General features: G+C 41.8%; 1 protein-coding gene across 1 annotated transcript in view; it reads left to right on the forward strand.

Moving 5' to 3' along the window:
• Positions 1-2,595: 2,595 nt before the first annotated feature.
• XPO4 (exportin 4) overlaps positions 2,596-23,802 on the forward strand; it is a 76,738-nt gene continuing 55,531 nt past the window's right edge. Inside the window, exons 1-2 of the mRNA XM_068181300.1 lie at positions 2,596-2,816; positions 23,577-23,682. Of these exons, the coding sequence (XP_068037401.1) occupies positions 2,736-2,816; positions 23,577-23,682 (187 nt within the window). The 5' untranslated portion in view covers positions 2,596-2,735. The remainder of the gene's footprint in view (positions 2,817-23,576; positions 23,683-23,802) is intronic.

Here is a 23,802-nt window from a genome sequence, read left to right on the forward strand (position 1 = left end):
AGACACATTAGCTTGTTTTTACAGGCATGCAGCCAATAGATCAAAAGAACTACTAGTCCTTTTTACTCAGCACTTGTTACATCACGTCTGGAAAACTACATTGCACTCTAGGGCCTGCACTATGAGAAAGAAGTTGACAAATTACAGTGAGTACAGCTGAGGGCAGTCAAGTTGGCGTGGGGGTGGGAGCACCTGTGAGGAAAGGCTGAGGGAATTGCATTCAGTCAGAAAGCATGAAAGGGAACCCAAGAGTTTTCTTCCAGTACCTGAGATTGTCAAGAAAATGCTTCAACAGTCTCTACTGCGGTGCACAGCAGCAGGGTGAGAAGTAACAGACACATGAGGATATTCTGATTTAAGGGGGAAAAGAGGTCACTGTGACACCTATCAAGCATTGACACGGTTGCCCAGAGAGTGGTGCTCTCTCCATTCTTGGAGGTTTTCAAGACCCTGCTGAATAAAGCCTTAAGCAACTTGATCAGAAGGCTGAAGAAACAGAAGGTGTGTGTAGAGACCTCTTGCGTCCTCCCAACCTGAAGAATACTATTCTATTGCTATTGCTTTCATGACTATTCAAGTGTGCTGATAAACACACAAGGCCACAGAATGAAGGACCTTTGAGCATGCTGAAAAAGTTGTTGAAGGATCTGATTTTGATTACAAGTTACAAGTACAGAAGTACTCAACTGAAGTAGTCCTTTACTGAACTGAGAATTCTTTAAAATAGTTTTTTTTTCATACCTTTCAGGGATTTTTTTTTTTTACATTTTGCCTCTTTGTATACAAACTTCTAAGTCTTTAGCTCTGGTTTCTGCTCTTTAGAGTGACACTTATTGTACATTGTGCTGTTTGCCCAATAAACACACTCCAGGATTTAAGTGTGTTGTCACACTCTCACTACCTTCAAACTGCTCCATCTCTGACTGTTGTTCAATTTTCTGTATATTGAGCCCTCCTTTCACTGCAGCCCTGCTGATCTCCCCACATTCTTCAGCTTTGAAGACGAATATTACCATGAAATGCATGTTCTAGTTCTACCTCCTAGGTAAACCCCAAAATCAATAATTTACATGGTTCTATTGCTACTTTTAAACTTCTCTAGTAATAAGCACTGCCCTCTTCAGCATTGAAAGCTGTCATTTCTTAGGAGAAAAATACTTGCATTTGTCTTTGGAATGGGAAAGATGAATTTCTTGTTGTCATTCGTTTCCTTGATTCCTTCTTCCACTTTGGCTATTACATTGTATCATATGCATGGAAACTTTGTCCATTGACAGATTATGTGAACAGTCTACAAGCATTGAACACTGCTATCAGCCGGCTCAGTTAGCTGATAAGCTCCAAACCTTGCATTAATTCAGCACTTGAGGTCAGATAATGCCTCCCCAAGGCTGAGAGAACTGTGGCTGGAAACACCTGACTCTGTTAAGAGCAGAGTGGTCCAGTGGGCTCAGGGGAACACAACAGCTGATGGTGCTCAGTGCTCTGCACTGTGAGGGATGTGCTCTGAAGAGGATCTGGCCTGGACCTATGCACTGAACACTCCTTGGCAATTGCAGATCTTCCATTTTGGCTTCATCTGAAGGTATCAAAGCTCAAGTCTGCTCCAGTGTGCAAACTGAAGTGGAAAGCATCAGCATCAGATTTGTTTAATAGGCCAAATCTTTAACCAGAATGAAATGCCAGTGAAGGCATAATCTAAGAGTCCTTTTGCTCCTGTGGGTGCACAAGTGCTCTCTCTTCAGCATAGCTTTTAGAGTTGACATTGTCTTGTGACTCACAACCAATAACATGAAAGGAGCTCCAGGTGGATTTATGTGGGAAAAACTTCATTTTAGAACAGTTTTAAACATTGTTGGGGTTTTTTGTCGTTGTTTTCATTTGGGTGGTTTTTTTTTTGTTTTGTTTTGTTTTTTTGTTTGGTTTGGTTTTTTGTCTGCTGTAAACCAGTTCATTTGTAAGGACTCTGACCACCCTCTCCCCTCCCCACCACTTTGTAAGCTATATTTTATAAACTCAGCTTCTCATCTCACCACAGATCTGCAAGCACTGCAATGCACAAGAGACTGCCAGCAACCAGCGCTGGCACCTGAGCTCATTGGGACGCAGAAGGAAGAGCATGAAAGTCTCCAGGGAGAGTGTCAAGAGGATGGTGCCAGGCTTTTTTCAGTGGTGCCCAGCGACAGGACGAGGAGCAATGGCCACACTTGAACACAACGAGTTCCACCTCAACACGAGCAAGAACTTCTTTCCATGGAGGGTGGCAGAGCACTGGAACCGGCTGCCCAGGGTGGTTGTGGAGCCTCCCTCTCTGGAGACATTCCAAACCCACCTGGACGCGTTCCTCTGCAACCTGCTCTAGCTGACCCTGGCTTGGCCGGGGGGTTGAACCGGGTGATCTCCAGCGGCCCCTTCCACCCCTTCCAAACTGCGGGCCGGCCAAGTGCGGCGACCCGTGCCCGGCGGGGAGCGGCGGCGGCCCCGCCCCGCGGCTCGGGAGGTCCCGCCGCGTGCTGCGGGCCGGGCCCGCCCCGGAGGCGGCCGGGCGGGGCCTGAGGGGCCGGGCGGGCGGGCGGAGGGAGGCGCGCGGGGCGGGCGCTGTCCCCGCCCGGCGCTCGCGGTGCTGCGGCGGCGCCGCCGCTTCGCTTCCGCGGCGGGGCCGGGCCGGGCCGGGATTGGCCGCGCGGCCGCCTCGCCCCAGAATGCAGCGCATGGCGCGTCATTGAAGAGAGACCATGATGGCGGCGGCGGCCGCAGCGGCGGGGGGCGCCCCCGAGGTGATCGCCCAGCTGGAGAACGCGGCCAAAGTGCTCATGGTGAGGCGGGCGGCGGCACCGCCGCGTCCGGAGCGCCGCCTCGCCCCCGAAGGGGCGCCCGCGCCGGACCCCTCTCCCCTCCCCTCCCCGCCTCCGTTCCCGCTGCCCTCGCCCCTCGGGCGCGGGGCTCGGGGCGCAGCCCGCCGGGACGCGCCGACTCCGCCGCTCCGTCCCGCTCCTCTTTCGAGCGGGCTCCTTCCCTCCCTTCTGTCCCTCCGCCGCCGCGCCTGCTCGTCCCTGTGGCCCCGCAGCCGGGGCCGGCCCCGCCGCGCACGCCGCGCCGCTCCTCCATGTGCCGCCCGCTCCCCGTCGCCCCAGGCAGGCTCTGCCGGCTGCCCGCGCCCCGCGCTGCCCGCCCCGCCTGCGGGCTGCCCGTCCCCGAGCCCCCGCACCGCCGCCGTCCGCCGCCCAGACCCTCGCCGAAGTTGCCCGTGAGCAACTGGCGACTCACTCCCTCTCCCTCTCGAGCGGGGCCCGGGGCACCTCCCGCGGCGGCACGGCGGGAGGTCGCGCCCGTCCCCAGCCCAGCGGGAACGGCGAGGCACCCTGGGCAGCGTGGAAGCGGCCTCGGGAGTGGCGCGATCCGGTTCCAGAGTTTTCCTTTAAGCGGAGGGGCACCGAGGAGCCAGAGGCTCACGGTGCTGCCGCGTTGAAGCAAAGCCATTAGTGGTGCTTCGCACTCGATCTGTTTAATTATCAATTAACTGTCCCTGATGTCTGTGTGTTATCTTTTTTTCATAACTACGTGGAAAAGAAAGCCCATATGGCAAAGATCAGAAATGCGATGGAGCTGGATGCCAGTAGTGACCATTGGTGTTAAAACATCCTAGGTTTGCACCCTTGTAAAAGACTGGTTTGAATGAAAAGCTCTGTGTTGGCTGGTATAGTTTACAGGTCTTTATTGCAGATCTTCTGTACATGTCTAGCTGAAAGCCTTCCCCACAGAATTTATCTTACCAAAAAGTGATTCTGGCAGAAATAAAGTTTGTAAGGTGTTGCTATTAATGGGATTTCAAAAGAACCAAAGAAATACTAGCAAAGCTTTTCTGTTATCAATAATTCATCAATTGCCAGAGCCTGAACAATTGTGTTTTAATGTCTTGCTGAAGTAGCTCGACTGTAAAGTGAGAGGTGATCAGCTTTACTCATGGGTGTCCCATCAAAATATGCGTGTTAGTCCTTGTCAAGTAAAGGCCTGAAATACACTGACTGTGTTTCCAAGCAGCACAGTAAAGATAAGTAGCTTGGCAGCAAGCTCTAGTCCTTTTAGAAAAATACTTCAAAAAGTATGCCACTAGTGATGGGTTTCACGCTTTGAGCTGCTTTTGACTCGTGCATGCTTTACAAAACATGTCTGTGTAGATTGTTAGACATTCTTGGTAAGGTCTGTGTATCTCCGTTTTAAAAATAACACAAATGCAGTAATTACCAGGAGAGTTTGACTTAGTAAGGAAAATCAGTAGTAAGTATTACTGTGTAACAGAACAGGGGTGTAGAAGGAAGCTGGTAGTTATGTAGTTTTCAGTATCAAACCGATAGCACCTGCAGTGGCATCTCCAAAGTCTTGCATCTGTGCTTGAAGACTAAATGTAACTTCTTGTGGACATTGTTTCTCTAGCATAGCCTGCTAGCACAGAGAGGGAAAAGCAACTTACTGTGGAGTTGAATTAAATAAAAGCCTTAATACAATTAAAAGGTGCAGGTCTCTTATGGTAATGTTTGTGCTTCTGTTGAAGAATAGTTGCTGAACTTGCTGATAAAAATACATCTTGGGTCTTCAAGCACATGGATGGTAGGATCCTTTTTGAATTTCTACCTTCCTCCCTACAGCCTCTGACAGTATGAAACTGGACTTGTGGTATTTAGCTTTTTCTTCTTTTATTTCTTTTCCACAGCTGATCTTGGAAGTCTCATAGCACTAACCTGAGAAGAACTAGTTAGATGGCTCTTACTGAGGAAGCTGCATGAAACAGAGATATTCACTAAGGCTATCTGTAAGGGCGAGGACTCAGAATCAGACTTTAAGCAGGGTAGGCTGTGGAAGAGCTGTGAGAACTGTTTAGGGTTTTTGCCCTGTGTTCCTTCTCAGAAATCATCAGGTCTTTGAAGGGACGCAGGAGAGGAGTGCAGCTCAGCAGGTGCTTCAGGTGGACATGAGACCTCAGAGACCGAAAGAGTTATGAGTTCTGCTCCTGTTCTGTCTTGCTAGCAACTGTACAAAAATAGGGGCCTAACTGTGTTTTAGGACTGCACCTGTACAGTGATGATCTGAATATCATTTAGCCAGAGGGCTGCACTGTTTGGTTAAAGGTCCTCTTAGGAATGAGAGCAGGAAGTTATCTGTGTGGCAGATGGGAGGGGTGAACTGATCAAGCAACCTGCTGGGATCACTTAGAAAGGTATTTATGTAAAAATCTGAGGACTTATGGGGTGAAGAGTGATAAACCTGTTGCTAGTGTTGAAGGTCATGAGTCAGCCACTTGCAGTGCAGCCCTACCTGAAGCAATGGGAAAGGGCAGAGCTGTGAATGGTCTGACAATAGATGGCAGAAGGTTTTAACTGGGCAGGGAGCTGTGGAGGGATTCAGCAAGGTTTTCTTGTGACAGTCTGTCGCAGTTGTGACAGTGGCAATCCTTGCAAAATATGGATGGCTAGGGATGCATAAAAGGTTTTTCAGCGTTTCAAAATACAGAGCAGGGAGTGGTGGTGGTTTACTTGATACTTGCCTTGATTTCAAATTGAAATACTAAGCCTTGAGGAAAATAATGGCATGCTAATAAAAAGACCTGAATGTGTTTAATTAACTTTCCTTGAGGATAAGCATGGATTACTGTGAGCTCTCTAAATCTTTGAGAAGTATTTTCTTAATTTTTTTTCATTGCTGTGGGTTAGTTGACTTTTCCTTTGAAAAATTACTTGTTAGATGTCAGATAAAGAATGCCCAAGTCCTGATCACCTAAATTGCTGATCTTTATGGACTTTATAAACCATGGGGTGCCATGTTTAAAAACTGGAAATGTTCAGTCTTTTCTCTCACCAAGCTCTTCTACAGCTGCATGGAAATGCTTTTCCCTTGTTACCAGTAATGCCTTTCAACAGGTTCTAGGTAGCCCACATTCAAAAGGCCTAATTTGAGAAAGGATTGGAATTTGGTATAAATTGACAAATTATTATAAAAGATGAAACTTACCTTGTCATTAGCTGCCAAATGTGATTTTGAAGGCTGGTGCTATGACTATTTTCTTTAATATGTGTAAAAGTATTTGCGGTATAAAAATTGAGTATGTACTTCCTTTCTAGTAAAGGTGCATGGTGTTCACCTGAAGATCCTCATTAATGCTTTGCTGTTAAGTTTCTCAGTGCCACAGGCTGGTATCCACATTTGGACTGTGTGACTTTGGCTTGGTAAAGACCATACACCAACATCTGTATGACCTGATTTAATCTACTCCTCCTCTATTTCCTACTGGCATGGTGTCTCCTGACCATGTATCTCCTATCTATTATGTTCTGTTTAGCTCTGGTGGTAATTCATGCCAAATATAATTAGTACCAGTTAAGCACTGTTTTAATAGCGGTCTTCATGGATTAGAGAAGACATTGGTTGTATTATTAAGGAAAGAAATGTAAATTTCATCCCAGAAGTGAGAGGATGAAGTAGGAAACATGCCTAACACTGCCTAGTTATTGCTGAGAGTTTATTAAAGCAGGTTGAAATTTTCTAGCATATTCTCTGACACTTAAATGTAAATTCACAGGTTATTGCTTATTCACCCCACCTCCCTCCAAAAAGAGGTGCTCTGTTCTTACCTGCATCTCTGCTTTCTCCCTTGTGACCCTGTGCAGAAGATATTAATATTGCTGAGATGACATAGGAATTAAACAAGGGAATGGATTTCTGTCATGTTAGCAAGATGTATTGGCTATCTGTGCAGCCATTTAGGTTGCAGAGCTAGCACAGGGGCACTGAAATTAGATTGTTGGACACATACAGAGCTGGTCTGCCCCTGCTAGTTGTGAGTTGTCAGGTTGGCTCAAGTGTATAATATACCTTCACTGTACAATTTACTTGCTAACTCCAACTCCTGATATGAAATGCCAGACTTCACTTAGAGCTGCACACTGAAAAGAGAAGAGGCTACAAGTTTCAGAAGGGAACATTCCAGCTGGAGAGAAGACAAAAAAACACAGTAAGTGTGATTGGTGAAGGCAGTGGAGCAGGCTGTGTAGGGAGGCTGTGGGATCTCCTGTCTTTGGAGATATTTAATACTTGACTGAACAAGTCCCTGAACAACCTGATCTAACTTTGAAACAAGTTATTTTTTGGGCAGGGGGTTGACTGAAGTAGGTCCAGAGGTCCGTGTTAGGCTATTCTATGTGGTGTGGCTCTTGGAAAGCTCAAAGAACATTTGAGCAAAGGCAGCAACTGACAGAATGAGAGGACACAGCCTTAAGCTGTACCAAGGGAAATATATGTTGGATATTAGGAAAAAGATTTTTACAGAAAGAGTGATCAAGTACTGGAATTGTCTGCCTGTGAAGGTGGTGGAGTCAGCATCCCTGGATGTGTTTTAAAAAAAGACTGGATGTGGCACTCAGTGCCATGGTTTAGTTGAGGTGTTAGGGCATGGATCGGACTCAATGATCTTGAAGGTCTCTTCCAACCTTGTGATTTTGTGATTTTGCAGAAGAATTCCATTCTTTAAAGGTTTGTAAATGTTCTGACTGTGGTCTGTTTCAAAGGGTGGGTGTTAGGTGTGTGTTGAATTCTCACATCACCACCTTTTCAGAGTACTGCTTAGTTCATGATTTATCCTGATATTCTGAGGGAGATTTCAGGCTAAAGTTGGGTGGTATGACAGTGGTCCTAGAAGCTTCACTTTCAGATATTCAAATAAGCTTACAGAATAAGAGCATAAGGGAGCATGTTAGTCGGATCAGATTGTTTATACCATCAGCCAAGATAGTTTATATGGTTGGCTCTTTTTGACCTACCTTTTGACCTACCTTTTGTGGATTGTCAGGAAATAACCCCGCCTGCCTTCTAACTAGTCCTCAGAGATGAGGGGCGCTGGGTACAGATAGGCTTAATTTCTCATTTATAACCACTTAGGCACTAAAGTCTGGTCACGTTGAATAAGAACTTTCATGGTTGTGGAGTCATGGATAGTCTGTTTTGTTGAAGCAGCAGATTATAGGTTCTTGTTAGATTGCTGATAACTGCACTGGACCTACAAAATATAAGTGCATAACTCTGTGTACAAGTGTTCCCAGGTAAGCTCCAATGCAGTCAGAGAAGCAAATCTTACCACAGAGTTGTGCCTGCTTTGGGGAGAGGAGAGGAGCAAGCCCATTGACTTATCTGTAGAGTGGGGTTGTGTTCTTGTCCTTCCATAGTGAAGGATTTAAAATATCAATTTGTATTTCTTGGACAAATGGATGAATGACTGCAGTTAAAAATCATTGTCTGCCTGTTGCTGCCATCATAGTTGAAGGGTGGGGGAACATCTGTTTTATTTTCATATTGGTAGGTGTGGGTTTTAATATATAAACAAGGGGTGAATGAGGGTCTTTGGTTACTTTCAAACTGAGCTACCTATCTTGTGGCTGAAAAAGCACAGAGGTGTGGTACTTCAGCGTGCTCCTCCACACGGCTGAGGCAGCAGTGGTGGCCATCTGACCTTCACCAGGTCTTTACTCCCATCATTGTCTCCTCAGAGGAACAGATCTAAACCAAGGCTTGTTGTGCACAGTGAAGGGGCAGTGAGGCTGAGGGCTGGCACAGAGACATGGGTGCTTCTGCACTTCATTGATACAACACTGGGCTCTGGGGTCTCTGCTTCAGCCTGGGCAACATTCAGTTGTTAAGCCTTGCTCAAGTCCAGGTGCAAGATGAGCAAGTGGCCTAGCTTGTGGTTTCACTGAATCAGCCTCATCAATTCTCCACTATCTCACATCTTGACATAACCAGCCAGCCTTTTCTCCACAAAGGCCATGACAATCCTTATTCCACAAGGAAGTTCAGTTTCTTGTTGCAATATGTCTTCATTGTGAGGCAATTTTTCAGACTGTGAAGCATGGCTCATAGTAAGGGTGAAAAGGAGAGATGGAGTAGCTCTGCTTTTGTTATGGCAGGTTGCCTGTTGGAAGAAATCAGACAAATGAATCATTCCCATGCTGAGAAGATTTGTGAAAGTCCTCCAAGTTGTCATCCATGAAACAAGCAGGATGTGTGCTATATTATGGCTAGAATAGAGAAAACTTCTGCTCAGATGGGTTTTTGCCAGTGGTTGCCTGTAGCTGCTGATTTAGAGAGGTCTGAAAAGTAAGGATGATTTTTTTACTAGTGGACACTTTACATTATTTGAATTAGCAATTTCAAAATCTTGAGATGTTGTCATTGCTTTTTGCCCACAAATGGGTCCAGTTGCTTTTGGAATGCTTTTTTTTTTTCTTCTAGTTTTTACATATAATTTAGTCTTTATATATATATATATATATAAAACATGCTTTTCTGAGTGTAATGGGGTTTACAAGTGTTTTTGGAAAAAAAACAGTATAGTTCTTTGAGTGAAGCCTGCTGGTTCATAATTTAAGTAATTCTTAAATTATGAGAAATAACTATAAAATGTTCTGATTTTTCTTCTACAGTATCCATTGTGATTTTGTACAATTCTCTGATTGCATCTTCCAGTCATCTCTTAGCTAAACTGAAGGGTCTTGTAATGTTTTTCATATGGGATGTTCCCCCATACATCAAATCAGCCCAATGTAATTTTTTAGATTTATGATGCTGTTTTTGAATGAACTGACCAGAAATCTGTGATGTAGGTACTTGAGGATTTTAGATGGTTGTAAATTTTTGACATTCTTCTGTATTCCTTACCTAATAATACTTGACATTGTACTTACTTTTTTGCTTCAGAGCAGCAAGGTGATGTTTTCAGAGAACCATACCCAGGCTGTCCAGATAATTTTTTGGAGCAGTACTAAGTATCTTAACAGTCCATTGTATATATGTACAGTTTTTTCTTCTTTTGTTTAAGAGCTGGTATTGTTGGTGCATGTTACAAGCACACAGTTCAGATTACCACCTAGGAGATAAGTGTGCATGCAGTGTGCGCCATGCTAGTGAAACTCATACCTGGGAGCCAAGTACAAATGTGCATGGAGCTTATCTGTACTAAAGTGAAGAGTTGAGATCAGAGAAGTGAGAACTGATAGAGATTCTGATATCTTTGAAAAGTAAACATCGTGTTTGACGACATTAAAATCTAGAGAAATGGGATTATGCATGCTTAGAGTTTATTTCCCCTGACTGTTTCACAGAGGGAGTGTTTGTCTTTTTGAATCAATATGTTTCACACCCATTTGACATGTCACCATTGCATTGGCATATCTTTATATTTTATTCTGAGTAATCAATGTAAATACTGTGTGCTTGCTTCTACATTCATCTGCTGGGGAGCTTCATTAGTCCATAACTCCATCTGGATTATTCTTCTTCAGGCACTACCTACTGCTGGTTTCCCTATAACTTGCTTCCTAAGAGTCTTATCGTTGATATGCTAATCTGTGTTCATTAGTTAATTAACAGCTTTCTCTATGGAGAGGTGGAAGAAATCCTCTTGATTATTAAGTTGAGCTGATCCTGTCACAAGCAGATAAGTAAAATACTCCTTTTCATCAGTTTCTGACAGTGTTTTGATTCTAAAAAGTCTGTCTGAATTAGGTGTACATAGGATCTCTGCAATTTTGGTGTGTAGTGGGGTGTATGAGTGGCATAAACCCACATATGTGCTGGGAGATGTGGCATACAAGGGAAGATGTCAGATCTGAGCTGTAGGAGACATTGGTCCTTTGGACTTTGAAGTCCAAAACATCTTGTTGAACAGAGAGTACTTGTTAAGATAGGGATTTTAGGGATTGAAGGAAAATTGACAAGAGGATATACTTTAACTAGTCCCTCTTCTTCCTCTTCCCCATCTTCCAAAAAAGGAAAATCCCAAACTTTCCTACTTCAGAGACGTAACAATGAGTGGCTGCTGTACAGTGCTGTCTTTGGCTCTGCCAAAATGTAGGATAATAGTACACCCACTCGAGTGGTTGTGTAGTGAGCTAGATTGGGTAGTGAATTCAGGGAGAAAAGTGTCTTTAATTAAAGTAATTTTCACTGTGTTGCATTAGAGACAATTCTTCTATCTTGACTGAGATGAGAGAGCTTGCCTATGCTCCTGGAAGAAATTTGGTGAAATGATGTTGTTAAACCACTTAGGAAGTAGCATATACATTTCTCTTTCTCTTCAAATCAAGACTGAATTTTTTTTTAGTAGAAAATACATTAAAAGTTATTTAAGCTAATGTAGGAGCAAGTGAATAATGTTTTTTGCTTTTGTTACTTTGTAAGTCATATCAGTTGGTTTAGTGGTGCCTACCAAATTCAAAATTTACAGAACTACAAAAATGAATATAAAGAAAGGCTAAAGGTATATAATGATTTGTGCCGAAATTATGAATTTCACTCTTTTTTGTCATTCAGGCCAGCTGTGTTATGTGCAGCTGTGCAAAATGCTAGAGGCACAGCTGTGGTAGTGTTGGAAATATGCCTTATGCCAGGGTCTCTTGAAGGCTTTGTATAATTAATCTCTGGCTGTGAAATCACTGAGGTGCAGAACGGTGTTTTGCTATGGAATTTTAGAGTTTATGATGGCAGTCTCTGGGATTTCAAAAGCCTTGGCTAAGGTGAAGAACATCTGCAGTCCCAGGCTTGTAAGTGTGACATAGGCTTAATTTTCACAGGAGCCTAAACCAGCCTAACACCGAGTGGCCGAGAGAAAACATCACTTGTCTTTTTGCTGGATTGATTATCTGCTAGGTTAGTGAGCTGGACTGGTTGTCAGAAGGACTTGCCTGTTGTCAGAGCTAGCACAGGATAATAATGTGTGTCTAGGAGCAGAGAGGAATTAACATGGCTGGAAGGAATGGAAGATCTCCAAGCACCACAGCCTTGGAGTTCTGGAGAGGCAGCCCCTCTTCATTACTGTCAACTTAGACTAGGATCTTGTTGTAATGATGAAAAATAATAATACCAGCATCCTTCACAAATGTGTTTTGAAATCTGTTCATTTGAAGAGCTGCAGAAAAGCTGCATGGTATTGCATTGGAGTGAGTGGTAATTCAAAGTTCCTCAACTTTGTATTGCAAGTTTTTTGGAAATGCGTAATCTGATAGTTTTTAAGACACAAGGAAGCGATTGAGCCATGTTCTATCTCTTCTTCAGGCTGTTTTGGAAGGACCTTTAATTTTACTCTTTCACATCACAAGTAAATATCCTGGCTGCATAGGTTTTCGCTCCAACAGTGTGTGAAGGTGGGCAGGGACGGTTTGCAGAATTCAAAAAATGTGTTGCAGCATCATTAACACGGAGTGTGAAAATCCAAAAGTTGTGTGTACTCCAGAGGCTGGTGCATTGACTTGTGCCACAGAACATCTGTGGCTCTGGGACTTAAGCATTGGTCTGCATGAAGATCAGTGGTGCAGTTGGATGACAACCAGCACTGAGTTATACCTTCCTTTATTACTGTGAAACAATGTTCCAGCTGTCGTTAACTGTGGCATTAGTGATGGCGTGCAAGCAGTATCAGAGCTAATAAGCAGCAGAAACAATTGTACAAGCACAAACCACACTGGCTTATTGATGAATTGCAGCAGAACTGCCACCTGTGTTTGTGGCAACACAAGAGAAGTCATATCTCTGTGCACTGCCTGTCTGGGGATAGGTGGAAGGTATCCAAGCTGGTAATGTGAGGTTAAGTGTCATCGTCTTGCCCACCACCTACATGTGTCACTTCTCTGCCTTGGGCAAGAAGCAAAGGTTCTTCTCCTTTTGATTATTTCATTTGGTTCTGCAAATAGGTGGTCTTCCAGGTTTTGTTGTGAACTTCCCCAAAACTGATCTGCCACAGCTTGGTCGTGTATTGGTGGTCCTGGCATTCACATGGTCCCTTAAGTCAGTTGCTCACTCATCTTGCCATGACTTCACACAGTTGCTGTTGGTGCTGGCAGACCCTGCCTGCCTGCTCTGGGTTTCACCTTACAGCTCAGTTGGTTTCCTCTTGTGTTACACCCCTCATCTAAAAGCCACATTTTACACATTTGTCACTGGTAGATTTCATGAGGACATCTCCACAGCATCTCTATGTATATGTGTATACAGGAGCTGGAGATCCCCAAGTGGCAGCCTGTATCTCTGTTGTACAGGACTGTATCCCCGTGGAGGGGGGGAAGGAATATGTTCCCCCTATGCAGCTAGCTGCTGGTTTGCTTCTAGGTCCCTTAAAGATGAATTGTGTGTTATTGAAGCTGTGGCTGAAAAGTATTACATTAACCTTCACTGATGTTAGGTGCAAAGAGTGCTTTGCGGTTTTTTCTGCATCATCATTTTGTTTTGGTTTTTGTTTTGTTTTTCATCAAGATCTTAACTGTTCACATTTAGTTAAGCTTTTTCATCTCTTGGGCCACTGGCATCTACTGTTTATTTTTCTAATAATGTTTCTGCTATTTGACTTCTCTTTCAACCATAGTCTTGGTAGTTTCCCAGATGAATACATCTTGCATTATTATTGAAGAAATGTGCAAATAAGTTTACAAAACAGGCACACTCCTCTCTGGTGACGAGAATATGAATAATGCTTTCCTCACCTGTCAAGAACAAGCACCAAAGCCCAAGCACAAAAACAAATGTGCTTCTTCCTGAGAGAATTAGGGAAGGTAAGCTGCAAATCCTTTATTTTGTGAGGTTATTTTAAGTGGGATTAGGAACAGATGTTGAGTAGCTTCAGAATAATGATCTGTGTAGTGTGGAATATATAAATATTAAATTCTAATATAAAGAGAAATTACAATATTGTTTCTGGAGCTAGTCTCCTGTTCATTTTACAGTAATATTCCCTCTAAGAGGTCTAAGAATAAAATATATGATTATGACCACATTTCTTCATGATCATTTTTTCAGTGGAGCCTGAATATGTGGAGCCCTTTGATTGTTCAGAACTTGAGACTTGGCTAATTTGTGCGGGTTTCTTAGTGTGAGCTCAGGCACTCACTTTAAGGGAGTCCTAAAAATTGCATCTTCTAAATGCATTTCTGTAAGGATTAAAAAAACCCCAACTTTTTCATAGAAAACTCATGTTTAGAAGAGGTTTCTCAAAATATGTGTCATGTGTCTGCTCTCCTGTGTATCAGAGGATGAATACAGAGATGTGTAACTTCTTCAGTATCACGGTTCAGGCTGTATTTGCAAGAGTGGAACAAAGTGGTGAAGCAAGGTAAAAGTAGAAGACATCTTACTGTCTCGAGTATGTACACTTCTAGATGGATTTTCGCTGTTTCCCAGCATGGGCAAACTAGGGGAGAACCTTTTTTGAAGCGTGTTCAATGAAAGTTCATGATTTTTCCTGAGTTTGAGTGAAAGATGTTATTCTCTTCACAAAATTAATTTCAATTTCACAAATTCGCTTGGCTTTCTTATCTTCCACCTAATGCAGGTTATGAACTTCCTCCTCTGGCCTCTATTCTGCTCCTCTTTTTTGCTAAACCTTGATTTCTTGTGTGTACCTTGTATCTGTCTTTATCTTATTCTCTTTTCTTACATGATTCAAATATTGTACTTTGTGTGTGTTTCACTTGTGTCTGTAAGTTTTCATTAGTGCCCTAACAGTTAAAAGCCATTAACAAAGGCAGGCGTTTTAGGCCATGCCATTTTGAAAGTGCAATAAACCAAAGGAGTTTTCCACATCAAATTTAGATAAAATTTTAAAACTTCCTTATCTTGTTTTTAATCAACTCTTACTAAATAACTATGATAGGACAAAATGGCTTTGACATTTTAACAAGGTTGATAGTGGAGGAAGTGCTAAACTCTGAATTTTGGCAGGGAAACTGGCTGCCCTGTGTACCTGCCTTTCTTCATTAGCAGGTGGGAGGAAATGTCTTTTTGATAGGAGTCAAAGCCTAAACCACTCAGAAATCAAAATTTATCACCATCTCAGTTTAAATATTTCATGTAGTGATGGCTTTTGTCTTGTGTTTTGGGGTCTGAGGTGCATGGGGGTTACCCCTGTGATGTCTCACTCTGCTGCACATGCTCACCGTAGAAGGCTACATGGAAGTAAAAGTAATGCCACCCTTACAGCAATAGGTGGTTATAGCCATTCTTTCAGAAAGTATAATTTGAAATTGGACAATAGGGAAAAAATAGTATAAGATACTTCTTCACACACAATGTGAAAGTTTCTTTTGCAAAAGGAGAGCAGATGCTGACTGTATAGTGAGCCTGATAAATGGGTCGTATATTGTGTATATCTCAAATTATGAACTTTGGAAAACAAGTATTGCCATTACCAGCGTTATTATGATCTCCTGTCTAGTGGAAGATTGATCACAATGGTTCTTTCTTTACTTCAAACTTTGTATTGAAATTCACTGGGTTTTTTTTAAGTTGTGTCTGTGCTGTCTTACAGGCACAGAAATGAGCAATACAGAGGTGAGCCACTTGAATCTTATGATTGAGTTGCATTCAAGATTTCAGAGGCTGTGGATAGGCTAGGATCCTATCTCTTGCTGGAGAACCAGGACCTGCCATGAGGGTAGTCTGTCCCGCAGTGAGGTTTGTGGTGTGTCTTGGTGCTGAGATTCCTTTCCACCTATTACCCATGTATCTTCCATGCCTCCTTGTGGGGAAAGAGAGAAGCAGCTGGAGTTGGTGGGAGCTGAGGGAGAAATTTGGTTCATTTCCACCAACTCTTCTCTTTCTTGCTTCAGGATAAGGAGGCCAAGCTCACTCCAGCTCCAGGAGCTGGTCAGATTGCCAATTTGGCTATCACTCAGAATTTAAGGCCAGCCACCACCAGCCCTGTGATACCTGAGGAGCAGCTAGAATGCATGGGGGCTTATTTTCTGCTGAATCTCCCATCTCTTAATGGGGAGATTTTGCTTTTACACAATGATATGAAACAGCAGAGCAGGACTTGAATGCAGTTGTTGTAAGGGCACTTTGACTTTTTGTATCCTTTAGTGACATATTCTTAGGGTTCCTGTACTACTACAGTCATGATGTGCCATTTTTACTGAAGTCAAAGTGGGTTGAGTTTATTTGTTAACATTAAATGCTTTGAAAAGGTTTGGATTTGGAACAGTGAGGTTTTCTGTAACTGTTCTGTGTAGTTACGGTGTTTTTCTTATCTTTGTCCTCTTATATAGTGAGTCACACTTTCTGTCTTGATTGAGCTTTCTCTGGCATACATGGATTGCCATCTTGTTGCTTTGGTGGATCTTAGTGACTTCAAGGGACGATGTGGATTTTCCCATTGCCATCAGTCAGTCAGATGTTTTAGAAAAGTTTTATTTTGCCAAACAGAACTGCAGGTCAGACCTCATTTCTGCTTTGAAATGTTAGAACAGTGAATGTAGAGATTATAAAATAAATAACATTTAATTTAAGGGTCTGAACTGTAGCCTCATGTCAGCATTCATCTTCTCACTGTCAACAGCCAGACTACTGTAGGCTAGATATCCATTATGGGATATTTCTCAGATTTAGCTGTGTTGTGCACATAAATGAAGGGTAATTTTAGTGGAGAGCATTTAATGGTGTATATTTGTGGATCAAATTGTTAGCAGAGAAGTAAAATCTCAGTAGTGTTTGTTGCTTGCCTTGGAGAGAAGTCTGGTCTCAGAAAATGTTTTGTTATTGATGGTAATGATTTACTTTGGGTCTTTAGTCAGTTAATGTGTATATATATAGTATCTTATGCAAGAACATTACTAAACTGAGAATAGCTCTTATTACAAACCACAAATTGTCTCCTGATTTACTTGCAATAGACTTATATTTTGAAGCTGAAATATGTTATTAAAGCAGAAGTTGATGAGAAAAAATAGTATTTTTTCACTATTGTTAAGTTTCTGCATGAAAGCAAGATGTGAGTGAGTAGGTGTGTAGGAGGCAGTTCCTTCAGCAGTCACACATTTGTTCCAAATATATGCAGAAAAATACTGGGCACTCTGGGATTTAAATAATTCAAGTAATAATTACTTTTGGAGAAGACTTTTTTTTTTAATCAAAGGAAGTTTTTGTTCAGAAAGTCTTAAATTTCCACCGTGTTGTCTCTAGTGCAGTTCTGTTTGGAAGTTATTTATTTCATCTTTCTTACCAATCTTCAAAATAATCTTGAGTATCCTTTGAATTGGAGGCTGAGTCACTGCTGTAATTTAAATGATTATTCAAAATAGTAAGTGGAAAGGAAGTCATTGGAACGTAGTTGGAGATGTTTTTTGTGCCAGCTAAATTTTCTGTAGTAACTATTACTCAAAGCTAGGCAGTCATGTCGTGACAGATCTGACTGGGACAGCAGAAGCTGTTGTTGTTTGTTATCAATTGTCTTCAATTCCTTCTGGCCTTGTGCCCCAAGCTGGAACATCTGATCTACTTGTAAAGCAGCTGCAGAGGTGAGCATCTTCATCTAGTCTGAATTGTTAGCTTGTGGCATCTGCTTCATGAGAGGACAAGACATCCCTTGCATTATTAGGTATCAGGGTCTGCTAGAGAAGTAGGGTGAATAGCTAAGAACAAACGTGTGGCTAATTGTCCAGTTCTCTGGGTCTGACTCCTTCAGTTTAATCTCTTTGATTAGCTACTTTAATAAGACAAGTGACAGTTTTTGAGTGTGCTGTGATACATTGTAGGGAAAAAAAAAGCTTATTTGAAACACTTGAAAAGTGTTACTGCTAAAACTGGAATGAAAACTTGTTATGGCTTGACTTCACTGAAGTCAGGGTAATTCAGTCTTGGGGCATGTTGCTTGATATGCCTTTGTTAGAATTAAACTTGGAAATCTCCTTATTCTGAGTCTGATTATTTTGTATAAATTGCCTATACAGCAGAACTAGTTTGGGGAGTAATTCTTTCAAGGTATTTTTGTTATTTAAGATATAGAAATCTGATTTTAGTGGGTTTTGTTTATCTTGGTAGAGGAACACATTAATTTAAAATTGAATGACTTTTGATTATCTAGTTATGTTGCAGCTTTAACAATTGCTTACATGGGTGGAGTAATATATTTAGCTGTCCTAAATGCAGTATATGTACTAGATAAAAATTATTGCTTGCCCCTGGGGTATTTTCTCCCTTTTTTCCTCTATCTCCCTCTATTTTTTGCCTGTACTCCTCAGCTATGTTATCACCATCACATGGTGTTCTCCTGCACATGGTTCTCAAGTTCACTCATGATCTTTCTCCTTTGCATATGCCTCACTATTACTTGGCTTCCCTGCCTGCTGGGACAGGTTGGCAAACCATCTGGGCTTCCTTTATTCCCTGCTTTTCTGAGTGTGTTTTGCCTGATGGTGGCTGTCAGCAAAGTCCAGACCCAGCAGTGCCATTGCCATCTGTGGTGGCTTTTGCTTATCCTTGTATATTGAGAGAGATCTGTTTCCTAAGTTCTTCCCCCTTGGGTTTCCCAGGCTCTCTGCAGCACAGAGTCTAGACACCATTCTGAAGAACAAGAATGTCTTGAACTGGGTTTTCAAATGTGGCCCACAGACCAGAGTTTGGGAAGAGTTTTTATTGTACCTTTTGACTGCAAGAAAGGCATAATTCCCCTACATATCTGGGAAACTCAGTTTGGAGAGTTTGTGGTGAATTTTATGAATTCACACTTCAATAGAAGTATCAGATTTTTGTTTCTGCTCTTGTCAAGTTTGTAATGTACTTCACTTGCAGACATAAACATTGCCTTTGGCAAGAAGGGCTCCTACTTGGCTTTAGTACTAGCAGGTACAAGCAATTTGATCCCTTTTTTTTTTAGCAAGAAAATTCTCTTAGTAGGCATGTTTGTCTTTCCATAATCCTCCTAGTGTTTAGGCTGTGCTGTTCATAGGGTACCTTTTTGCTTTTTGGTAGGTGGGAATACTGTGGGTGTCAGCTTAAAACACTCCAGTGTACTCTCTGTGTTCTCCCAAGCAGCAAAGTCTGGAGGAGTGTGTGACTGTTCTTTGTGACATGCTAATTTGCAGTTTTTCCCCAGTGTAATTGTAGGAAGATGCTGACTTTGGTTGTATTCAGTGCTGTCTTGCCATAGCAAAAGTGAAAAATCAAATTTTGTCTTGGCAAGTTTTTTGGTTTTTTTTCCTGCAAGAAATGAATGCTGCTCACCCCATCCTTAGTTATGTTTATATTTGATTGTGGCCAGGATTTTTCTTAGCAAAATTTTGATGCGGAAGTACCAATGCAAGCTGGTTAACTAATATTTAAATAAAAACTTACTCTGTTATTGATTTTCATAATAATGTTGTCACTTAAATGGTAGAAATTGTTACTTTTAAGATACTATCAATGTCTTAAGTAAGCAATAAGTAAAATATTCTATGGAATCCACACTGATATTAGAAGAAACAACTAAACAATCAACTTCAACAAGGTGTTGAAGGTATTGAAGAGGTTGAGATTCATAGCACTGGCTTCAGTTCTTTACCACAAGTTGCCCAGAGAAGTTGTGGATGCCCCATCCCTGGAAATGTTGAAGGCCAAATTGGATGGGGCTCTGAATACCCTGGTTGGGTGGAAGGTGAAAGTGTCTCTGCCCATGGTGGGGGGTTGGACTAGATGGCCTTTAAAGGTCCCTTCCAACTATTATGTGATTCTGCAATTCTATTCTGTGATCTAAAACCACTAAGAAAATAATGTAACTTCTAATATATTATCCAAAAGACGTGTATTTTGTATATGCCATGAAACTGCCTGAACAGAATCACTTGGGTGGAATTTGCTGCATTTATTTTTTTAAAGCAAAAGGTGTTTTCAGATAAGAGGAAGGAGCTAAAAAAGCAGACTTCTAATGTGGATGTGGTGTTACTTCTTCAGGCAGTTAGTGGCAAATACAGTGTGACTGCAGCTTTAGTGTTAATGGATGTCTTGTATTTGCAACTGTTTGCTTCCTTTGTATCTATTTGTATCTATTCTTTGGCTCTATTACCTCAACTTGTTGGCACTTTTAATCCTGGCACCTAAGTCATAATTACACTATATTTTGAAAGGTATGTTACTGAGGTAGGAAATGCTTGTACAAAGCAGGTGTTTCTGAATACATGTGTCTAGGTTCAGTTCCTCTGTATACATCTAACGACTCCTATTGAAAATAAAAGAAAATCCCAAAGCCCTTATTCTTCCCACATGTACATCAAGAGATGTTTCCTAGTCACGTGTGTACTTTCCATGACAGTTGGTTTCCCATCTTCTGCAGTTACGTTACTTTCTTAGGAGTTGTCCAGGATTTCAGGTAAGTTTAGTGGTCTTGTAAATGTTAGTGCTAGTCTGCTACAGTGTTTCTAGTCTTGTTTTTTTCCTGTTTCCCTTTCCTTTGAGTGAATTGCTGCCATTTGAAACAGTAGTCCTGCTGGATCCTATTTGTGGGCAATGCTGCTTTTGGTCCTTTTCTGTATCCATACAGCTTTGGTAGTTGAAAGGTTGTAATTTTATTTATAATGCTGTGTCATATAGGAACTGTCTTCTTATGGGGCAGTAGCTTGTTATGCTAAAATCAGAAAGATGATAATTGTCCAGGAGAAGTTTTTGTAGGAAACTTGCAGGACAAAAGAAAGGACAGATGGTTAGAAATAATGTCAGACAGTACAGAAAGTGATCTAGCTGCAAATGGTTTCAGTATGCCAAAAGAACCTGCTCATTACCTTACTGTGTTTTAATTCCTTGTCAGTTGGGTAGTAGAGAAGAGTTTGAAGGAGACAATTCGAAACAATGCAGTGAATGGGCGTGTGTGCTCTAGGGGACCTTCCAAACATGGTGAATACTTTGGATATGTTTCTAAGCCTATTGTGCCAAGGAGGTGCTGGGCACCAGGGTACAGGGCTCTTGGGCTCACTGAGCCAGTGTTCTTATAATGTGAAATTTGCACAGAATATGTATATGCTGGCCTTTTCTATAAAGCAAAAACTAGCTGGACTTTACTTTCACTGAACAGATAAATATTGTCTGAATGCAGTGAAGGCAGTGAAGTGTGCTTTAAGCTCCCTCTGGCGGCTTTACAGGACAGTTCAAACCTTAACTGTTGCACTTGTCTGCTCTGGACAGTTTTGAGAGTCGAAGTTTGTAATTTATTGTTAAGTTATTGTCATTTAAAAAAATAATACAGGAATATGATGTGCCAGATGCCTTTCCAAGGTGTCAAATGTCTTCTGTAACTGGACTTCAGAGAAGTAGAAGACCTAAAATAATATAAAGCAAGAGGTCTACTTTCTAGGTATTATAAGCATAACGGAGGTATTTCCCATTAAACTTCTCTGGTTGTTTTTTTAGTGGTGCCATAGTTTGCAGCTGAAAGTGCCCTTAAGTATTACAGAACAGTGAAAATAGATAGGATCTCTGTATGGCAAACTTAAATATAATGTGTTGATGCAAAATTAGTTTGGATCAGGTAGTCCTGATTTGGTCTTCTTGCTCTAAGACCATGAATATAAATGAACCTGGGCTTGCAAAAGGTTACACTTTGTCACACCAAAGGATTCTTTCTAACATGGCTATAATTAGTGAGGCTTCATGAGACTGTAGAGCTCTGAGCTGCAAGGTCCTCAGTGTTGAAAGGGAAATGTCTCTCCACTCCTTTTCTCCATTCATTGCACTGGCTCTGGCACTTGTCTGTCTTTCTGATGCTTTTTAGACAACAAATATTCATTCCCCTTTCCCCTGGATTTCTCCTCTATCCTCTTTTTCTTTTGTGGACTAATTGATAGAAAGTATCATGTAAAGAGGTAACAAGACCATGCAGGTGGGACCAAGAAAGGAATCGGAGGACCTTAACTTTTGGTAGCAAAAGGTTATTTTAATAAGTCGCTTGTCTCGAGAAATTTGATTCTTAGTTCTCGTGAAATATCATTGAAGACTTAAAACTATTCACAGGCATTGCACAGCAACCGAGGCTGTAGATTAAATGCATCCAAAATGATAACTAGTGCTGGAAAAAATCAGGCTATCACCACCCAATATGTACCATACTGTGCTGGTTTAGGCTTTTTTGCTGGGTTTTGGCGAACCAGACTGGGGAGCTGATCCAGAAGAAAAAATTTAGGATGATTTTTGGTAATCACTTCCCCAGTCTGGTTCTCTGTGCATTTGCACAAATGCTTGCCCATAAAGTGGGGGGGAAAAGTGGGAACTCCCTTTTTTTCAGTTGGTTTGATTTATTTGCTGCAGCTCTGACTGAAGTGTGTATCAAGCTGTTGTTGTGTAGGTCATTCCTGTGTGTTTGATAACCTGCTACAAATGTTTCTGACATTCTGTACAGTTGGTTCTGTTGCAGTGAATGTTGTTAGAGTCCATGCAGAGGAGGATGATCCTTCACAATGCAGAAAACACAAACAGCTGTTCCCATTAGGAACAACTCCTGCTGCATGCAGGATAGTTGAGGTTACATCACAGAAATACCTTTTAAAGATTTCTTGTGGTTTATTTGCTGGAAAATATTGCACTTATGTTAAAAGCATTGGTCTTGATGCTTGTATTCCCAAAGCAGTGGATATAAACCATGACTGAAAGATAGGTGGCACACATGTTCTTCTCAAACTGCCAGGGACGGGGCTGGAATGTGGAGTTCGGAAGTTCAGCTGAAGTTCAATAACCTATGCTGTCACCTTGATCCTGCTCTGCAGTTTGGATGTGATCTTCCTACATGTGTGCATGTTCCTTTCTCAAAGGCTAGCATCAGTTTTGTGGTATCAATCCCCTGCAAGAGTATCTCAAGCCGTGTGCAGTTCAGATAAATCCCAAAAAGCAGGAGTCAGAGAATATTAGTGGCAGAAGTGGAGAGCAGTGTGGTGCTGTGAGCTGCTGATACTTTCTGCATGCCTGTTTTTACCTTGTAGGGGAGTGTGGGGTCTTGGGCTTGTGCAGTGAGGTAAGGCTGCAGTGCAGGCAGCTCCTTTTTGCTCTGTAGGCACCTCACAGGGGTCCAGGTTATTGCATGGTTTCATTATTTGCCTCAAGCTGAATTTTGGGTAGAAACCTCCCTGGTGCTGGCTTTCAACAGGAGAGCAGCAGGTGTTACCTGAGCATCTAAGGTGCCCAGGATATAATGGGGTGGATCTATATAGGGATGAGTAAGCTGAGGAACCACCATAGCTGTTCCCAAATAGGCTTACTTGTCTTTTCAATCACATCAGTCCTCAGGGTGTCAATTTTAATATTAAACACTAGAGGGTAGTATGTTCCTGGTATATATGTTATTTCAGACCATATCTGTAGTATTTTTAAAATCCCCTGAATTTATTATACAACTAAATATTTTAAAACAAATGTAGAACTGAAGAAAAAAATGCACTTTGCTTCCAGGACTGTGAGCATGCTTAGCAGCATTTAGTGATGTGCAGTGGTATTTTAGGTCTGAGTAGAAAAAGGACTGGTTTGAATTTAGATCTGACTTCTAACTTTCTTCAGAAACATTGTTAAGAAACTATACTTAAATTATGCACTCTCTGCCTGATACCTCAATATTTGCACCTATGTGCATGCAATGTAAATGCAGAGTGGTATATAAGAAGAGGTAATGCCTGAGGGCAAGCAGTTTTGCCAAGAGATATGGGGTTTTGGTGTTTAACAAGGCAAACATTTATGTGTTTGACATTCATGACATTGACATGACATTGTTTTTAGTATATTTTTGATCAGTGCTTGAATAACTTTTTTTTTTCCAGGCTCCACCTTCCATGGTCAACAATGAACAACGCCAACATGCTGAGCACATATTCTTATCATTTAGGAAATCAAAATCACCATTTGCTGTTTGCAAACATATTTTGGGTAAGTTGCAATGAATGAATTTAGGTGTGTACATTCTTTTATAACTGGAACTCTGCTGTTCTTTTGCAGCTGGGACTGTGAACATCAGTTTTGATTTTAATTAAGGGTACTTTTTGATGG

This window comes from Anomalospiza imberbis, chromosome 2 (genome assembly GCF_031753505.1).
Source record: "Anomalospiza imberbis isolate Cuckoo-Finch-1a 21T00152 chromosome 2, ASM3175350v1, whole genome shotgun sequence".
Taxonomy (NCBI): domain Eukaryota; kingdom Metazoa; phylum Chordata; class Aves; order Passeriformes; family Viduidae; genus Anomalospiza; species Anomalospiza imberbis.